The following is a 7150-nucleotide window of genomic DNA, read 5'->3' on the forward strand; positions in this document are numbered from 1 at the left end:
ACATATAGCTCAATATTTTAACACATACACTTTGCACTTACTTCATGCTTGTTTAGATACACAAACTCCAACGTATTCTCAAGGTTTATCATAGCTCGATCTCCACAATCGTACAGAGGAAGGTTCCTTGAGTCGTCTAACTGCAGCTAGGTGCTTCTCCTTAGTCCGTCATTGGCTGAAGGGTTAGGGGGGGTGGAACCCTACTGCTTGAAGTGCTCACGTGGATGTCTCCCTCTAAATCAATCGTCGAAAAAGAGGTACCTAGGATCAAACTTGTCTGTACCGTCGATCTACTGAAAGAAAAAACACCTCTCATGGATCCTACACAACGAGATTCCAACAAAATATTAGTAGCATACTTACACAAATAAAGAAAAAGGATAGTGGAAACAATTTCTTACATTAAAACAACTGCATGTGTAGAAGCAACGCCTCGCAGTGTCCGGATGTTTCGATTAAAAAACATGGGTTGAGAAACCACAGTCACAGTTAGGGATAGGGAGGTCAGGAGGGACGGGGACATCTTTGCTAGACGCGTCGGGGTATAATTCTCGAGGACGATCCGTTTTCGCCAAAACTCCTCCCGAAATATTTCTTGCATCTAACAAAACGGATGTAATTTAACAAACATAAATCAAAACATCACAAATAAATATCAATGAGAACCATAACTACAATACAACCAATTTCGTTTTAAGAACCCAAAGCAATTAACATTAAACCATAAACCTATGGTTTTCTATTTGATGCACAACAATGAACCCATAACATAACTACATGCGCCTAGGTTTGCTAGTTTTTCTACGCCTTGGCATCATCCTACGGTTGTATAATACATATATTGATGGATACACTGAAACCCTAAGTGATAACGATTATTACGTTCAAAAATCCGACTAATACATATCGAATCGATGCGAAAAAACTAGGAGGAGAGCGAGGATACCTTGCTCTCGAAGATCTACGGATCAAATCAAAGTTTCCAAGGGCCAATATGCCGATTCGTGAGGTAGGGTTAAGTGGGGAGAGAAAAAACCCGAGAGAGAGGAGAAAGAAGAAGAAAAACGCTTGGGCAGGAAAGGTTGGCTGGGGTTAAATGGTAGGGAGCTCGACGCCAAGATCTATGGCGCCGAGCTCGGCGCTAGTCTACCGTGCCTAGGAGCTCGCCGCCAGAGACGCTGACGCCGAGATGTGTTAGCTCGATGTCAGCATCAATGGCGCCGAGCTAAGGGTTTATTTTTTAAATTTTTTTCATCAGAGGTTTATTTGTGAGAAACTTTTGAAAAAAGAGACTAAAATATAAAAATTCGGGCTGGCCACCCGAGTCCCGAGTTCGAACGAGCGCGACACCTCTCCTCTCTCCCGAGTCCCGAGTCTACGCCCCACCCCTCCCCCGTTCTTATTCGCTTCGTTCCCAAATCCCGTCTCACAGGCAGAAGGAATCGAGATACCGAGAGCTAGGGTTTTGATTCCAGACTCACGCCGCATCCTGCCCCCTTCTTTCTGCCCCTCCCTCTGCGGCGCCGCCTCCGCCCCCTCCCCCTCCCTCTTCGCGGCATCTGGCGGAGGCTCGAGGAGACTGAGGCCGGGAGCGCCCCGAAGAATATTCTCCACCCAATCGCCAACACCCCTGCGCGCCGCGAGAGTAAGTTGCCTCCTCCGCCCCGTGCGCTCTTCGTGATGATATCTTTACCGATCCGATCTGTTCGACGGCAGATGGTAGGGCTGGCGAGGGAGCCGATGTGGGATTGAGGGGGGATTTAGGGTTGTAGAGTACAGCTCGGTACTTGTTGTGGAATTCTTCGGTGCCTTAGCCGTTAGCCCTGTTTGCGCTCTCGCCGTTGCGGGTTTCGCTGTAGACTGCAGGAATTTCCAATGTTCAAAAATATGGGTTCTGGAATCGAGAGTAGGAGCTGTTTGGTTCGCTGGCGATGACATTTGTTTAATGTGTCCACTGTCATTACTGTAGGAACTTCAGTGCTTAATACAACTCCTAACAACAGTTCTCAAGTTTGAATTTCTCCTAAGCTCGCTACATAGGAACTCAATATTTTTTTATTAACGGTAAACTGGAAACAAGCTGCATGGAAACTGAATTGTTTTCCCGTGATGATGCATCATAACTGTATTAAGTTTAGATGGGCTTGTACCCTGATGTTTCATATGTGAGCACTGAGCAGTTTGATCTCAAGTCTCAAGTATAGTTCATTGTTGTTTGCAGTTTGTGAAATCTTCTGTAGAATTCGTGTAAGTTGTCCATTAGTTACTTTGAATCTATGTCAGACTGTCAGCAAACCCTTTTGCGCAATCCGTTTACCTTTTATTTATTTTGTCTATATCCAGTTTCCTCACTGCTGATTGCAATAGTTTTTCTTTCTATTATCAATATCAATATTATCAATATCAATGTGCGGTGAACAGGTTTGTGTTAGTAATTTAGTTTCTTTAGATTAGACTTAGTGTTTTTAAAGGTACTCACCATATCCAACTTGTGTTACATGTTTGTGTGATTTCTTGCAAGTGCACAGTTCAGAGCTATGTCTATCTTCCCCCCTGCATATCTAAACATTGCCATCTTTACTGCAGGTTGCCATTGTACTTGTAGCTTGCCAGTTGGTTGACTGTGTAACAACTTTGAGCTATGTCATATTACGAAAGAAGGGGTGGAGATAGGGGTAGTGGCCGTATTCAAGGAAGTGGTGGGCGAGGTGGACATGTCCTGCGTGGAAGATCAGGATTGCCTCCCCGTGGACCTCTTGGGGTTAACTCCCGTCCATCTGCACGCACTATTGCTAAGGCAAGACCAAATCTGTCACTATGTTTTTGTTCATGGTCAGATTCCTGAGTAAAGTAGAAACTGAATGAGGAGAACATGTCTAAGCTTACATTATATGGAGGGGCAGGAGTAACTGTGATGTCTGTGACTAATGCATTCTGTCAGTATTGTTTGGAGGCTTGGAGGGGCAGATGCAACTTTGGTAGAAATTTTGCAGGTAGAGCATAAGGTTGCATTTATTTGAGGGGCAGAAGGAAATGGTGGTCATCTCTAATGGGAATTTTGTTGGAACACCAGCCATTTCTTCGAACATATGGAAGGAAATAGATGAAAAAGAAAGCTTGTGGACTCCAGTTTGATGTGTCTAAATCATGATACGCTGAAGGGCAGACTCCATCAATCTTCTTGCCATATATGGAACTGCAATGTGCCCCTTATTCGACAGTTCTGGATTTGTTCCATACTCCCAGGGAAGTTCTTCTAGGCAGATTACATAACAAGTGCTCTAAGCCATTTGTCTCCTGGACTTCTGTGATATTGGTGGAGCTCTTTCCCTCGCAGCTGTTAACTTAATGCAGTACTACATGGTTTTGCTATTTCTCGGTTATAATTATCGCTACTCTTCTCTAAAGATCAATTATAAATCAATGTGGTTCGTGATAGTTGGCATGATCATATGAAACAATTCGAAGAGATATTCTTTTATAATGACATGTTCCCTCACATGCTGGATGTTTGGCATTTTTCAGTCATTTAGCAGAACCAAAGACATGACCTGGAGACCTGATCTATTTAGTGATAGCATGGCGGCTAGTGGGATAGAAACTGGTACAAAATTGTACATTTCAAACTTGGACTATGGGGTTTCTAATGAGGATATAAAGGTATGTTCAAATAACTTGGCAGCCTAGTTTTCTCTCTCTTTCGTTTCATTATTTGATACAGAACCATCAAACTGAAATTTTATTTTCACAATTGCCTTGTAGGAGCTGTTTTCAGAAGTTGGCCATTTGAAACGATTTGCTGTTCACTATGATGGCTATGGCCGCCCAAATGTTCGTACCTTCTAGAAATCCATCTTTACTTCATGTATATATTTATTTAATAGAGAGCCTTCTATATGCTTTTAGTTTTAATTTTGTTGGCATCATCTAGCTTGGTATTATATGTGAATCCCTATTGAATTGTCATTTGTTTACACTGCACCGAATGTATATAGTTTATTGAAAACAAGCAGAGTTTTATGCTCGCTTACTTATAATGGCAGTAAAATATTTACTGCATTACTCATCAGTGATTTTATCTTTCTGATGATAGCTGTGGATGAATATGTTCACATGTTAATTGCCATTATTTTTATTTTGTGGTTAGAGTTGTAGCTAGATTCCTAGAACAATTTGTATCTAGCCTTTGTGATCATGAGGATTAGATAACAAGAGTAGTACAATAGAATGTTTGACTTATGGCTCACATATGGTTCTTGCCATACTGTTATGCATGCCTGGCTGCAAGTACAGAAGGCCATCTTATTTTGGCTTTGAACCTATTAATATCGGCAGCAGAATAAAGCTGAAGAAATTTTACCTGGTGATTGTCGTGGTGTCTTTTGATGAAACACTGCGTGGCTATGTTATGTTTATATTACCTTCTCTGGTCACTATTACAGTTTTTTAGCTATGTTTATTTTCCTCAATTGTTATATTAATATATGTGTTTTTAATTTTAAAGGGCACTGCAGAGGTGGTGTTTACACGGAGGAGCGATGCAATTGCTGCACTGAAGCGTTATAATAATGTTCTACTTGATGGAAAAGCTATGAAGATAGAAGTCATTGGAAGTGACTTAGGCTTGCCTATGACACCCCGTATAAATGTTGTTGGGGCTTCTAATGGCAGAGCTACAAGAACAGTTGTTATGACGTAAGTGGTACTTCGACATTTCACATATCATGTATCTTTTCATTTTATCTGTAGTCCAATCATAAACTGTGTTGCTATACTTGCAAAGTTCATTTTAGCTTGGAATTAGTTCATTTAGGACAAGCTAATTAGTTCATTTAGGACAATCTTCTGTAAACTGTCATGCTGAATTTTCTTGTTAAGTTTCAAGTACGAAAGACTTGCCCAAAAATCCTGGCTAGATCACTATAACAAACATTATGTGTTCCTTTGTCACTAGTTTAACCATAGTTATAAAAAAAAACTTGTTGCTGGCAGAGTATACTGCTTTACAGCAAACTAGTCTTCCTTCTACCATATCTGATCTGGAAGTCCTATAACAAGTTTCTCAGATATCTGCATATTTTTTGATATGTGCATTTTAATGTGTCATTAGTCCTCCTACATATATTATAAAAGATTCAGGTGTTATGTGATGCAGTATGATCATGCTATAGTTAATTTGGAATGTGAATTTCTGAACTGTTACAATTTTTTTTTATTTCCCTTTAGCAGTTTGACATCACAGCTTGAATGCACAATATGTGGCTTCAATGTGAACTTGATATCAAGCACCATGTTATTTCCTTTTTATCCCCTTACTTTGTAGGGTGGTGCACCTGACTCAATATTTTTATAATTCAGGCCTGAGTTTAGTCAACGTGGCAGAGGTTCAAGCAGTAGACCTCTAAGGTAAGGCTTCTGTCAAAGCCAACTTTTTTGTAATTCGTTGCATTTAATACTAGATAAATGTGGTCTCTTTTATTTGCTTAGGCTTAGTGCCTTAGTCCATCTCATGCCTTATTACTAGTAGTTTACAATGCCATCATATTTTCAGTGTAGCAATAGCTTGATGTTTATTGTTAGCTTTAGATTTTTGGCACCTGGGCACTCGTTTATAAACAAACACACTGTGCTGGTTGCAAGTCGCTAATTAAACAGTGAGTTCTTGCTTCTCATGCAAAGAAAACATGTTTTGCATGGTACAGATGTACTGGACGCACTGAAGATTTATAATGTTTTGCGAGGTCAAATTTTGTATATTGAGTGGACTTGGTCATTTTTTACAAAAAAGAGAGGAAAGAGGGGTACTTTAGTTATTAACTTGTTTTTATGGCTGAACATCTCTCTTGAGTTGGTGCACCCTTAAACACTAAAAAATATGTTTTTTTAAAGAGTACAAAGAAGTTGTTTGGTCTTTTGTACTGACCCATGACCTTACATATTGCTGCTCCAGTAATCCCAGCAACAGGTTTAACAACCGTGGTGGTTTCCAAGCTGGTCGAGGCCGTGGCCAGTTCCAGGCCCGTGGCAGGGGCCGTGGCCAGTTCCAGAGCCGGGGCAGGGGTCGTGGTCAGTTCCAGGGCCGCGGAAGAGGGAGGAAGCCTGAGAAGACTGCAGATGAGCTGGACAAAGACCTGGCAAGCTATCACGCGGAGGCCATGAAAACCGATTGATTGCAAGACCGGTAGATGACGTCTGCTGCAAGATTGTGGTTTTATCCGTCATTTTCTGGGAGCAAGGAAACATGCTTTGTGCGTTGGTTTCAGGAAAACTAGACCCTCTGTAGTAAACTCGAACAAAAGATTGCCAGTGTGTAGTGTTTGCATGAAGTTTGCAACCTGATGTGTTTATTTTTGTATCGGTTGCTTTGGAGATGGTGTTAATTGTTAGGTTCATGCTTTAGAATAATCGTCATTTGCCAAAATCTGCACCCGGTCTATTCTGCTCTGCGATGTGCCTTCGCTGCATCGTGTTGTTTTTATCAATACTGCAGTTCATCGGCGTTTGTCTACGCTGATGTTGATGCTCGCTGAGTCTAGTCCGATGCATCTTTCACATACCTGCCTTGTAGCCAACATCATGGGTTAGGATTTACAATCACGTACTAATGGCAGCTTGGCAACACGTATATTCTCATTTTTCCTCACTTGGCATTAATGATTAATTCTCCCTACTAGATGGTCCAGATTGCGTATTGGCCGTGTGCGACGTGTGGTTGCTGTCCCTCATGCCTGAGGTCTCCCGGTCCTGCAACCCTGTCTGACACTACTTTCAGCCAGCAAAAAATTGCTAACGAGCAAGCACCGCAGCAAATATTTACATCGCATCGCACAACTGAGAACACAGCGACTACTATCTCCATCACAGTTAACAGCCTAACTCAGGTATCCATATGCTGCGAGACATGGATGGGCATGGGCAGCGCACTGACACTGAAGAAGAACCACCACCTACCTATGTACAACCCCGTTGATCGAGCCGAGAGAGGCTAGGGAAGGCAGGGCCTTGATCAGTCCCCAACCGAGATTGCCTGCCCAGAGCGGCGAAGGGGCGACGGCGAGGCCTGCCACAAGCTCGCGGAAGCCGGTGGGCGCCCTCATCTCCAGCAGCTGGAGTCTCAGGAGGAGCTCCCTGGCCGCCGCCTCCTCCTGCT

At 42.3% G+C, this 7150-nt stretch overlaps 1 protein-coding gene across 2 annotated transcripts; it reads left to right on the forward strand.

The window, feature by feature from the left end:
* The first annotated feature begins 1381 nt into the window (after positions 1-1381).
* LOC136473306 (THO complex subunit 4D-like) lies at positions 1382-6405 on the forward strand. 2 transcript variants are annotated; one of them, XM_066470972.1, is made up of 7 exons: positions 1382-1645; positions 2587-2797; positions 3526-3660; positions 3763-3831; positions 4505-4695; positions 5359-5406; positions 5951-6405. In XM_066470972.1, exons 2-7 carry the CDS (start codon positions 2642-2644, stop codon positions 6168-6170), a joined length of 819 nt encoding a protein of 272 aa, XP_066327069.1. In that variant the 5' UTR covers positions 1382-1645; positions 2587-2641; the 3' UTR covers positions 6171-6405. The 2 variants fall into 2 exon arrangements, with proteins under 2 accessions (XP_066327069.1, XP_066327070.1); XM_066470973.1 differs by lacking the exon at positions 1382-1645 and having other exon boundaries at positions 2655-3316.
* The last annotated feature ends 745 nt before the right edge of the window (positions 6406-7150 follow it).

The sequence above is a fragment of the Miscanthus floridulus genome, chromosome 8 (genome assembly GCF_019320115.1).
Source record: "Miscanthus floridulus cultivar M001 chromosome 8, ASM1932011v1, whole genome shotgun sequence".
Classification (NCBI taxonomy): domain Eukaryota; kingdom Viridiplantae; phylum Streptophyta; class Magnoliopsida; order Poales; family Poaceae; genus Miscanthus; species Miscanthus floridulus.

Excerpts from the sequence above, each read along its gene's own strand:
- LOC136473306 (XM_066470972.1), top strand. The coding sequence starts at position 2,642 with ATGTCATATTACGAAAGAAGGGGTGGAGATAGGGGTAGTGGCCGTATT. Across the intron at positions 2,798-3,525 it reads CTGCACGCACTATTGCTAAG|TCATTTAGCAGAACCAAAGA; the intron begins GCAAGACCAAAT and ends GGCATTTTTCAG. Across the intron at positions 4,696-5,358 it reads ACAAGAACAGTTGTTATGAC|GCCTGAGTTTAGTCAACGTG; the intron begins GTAAGTGGTACT and ends TTTATAATTCAG.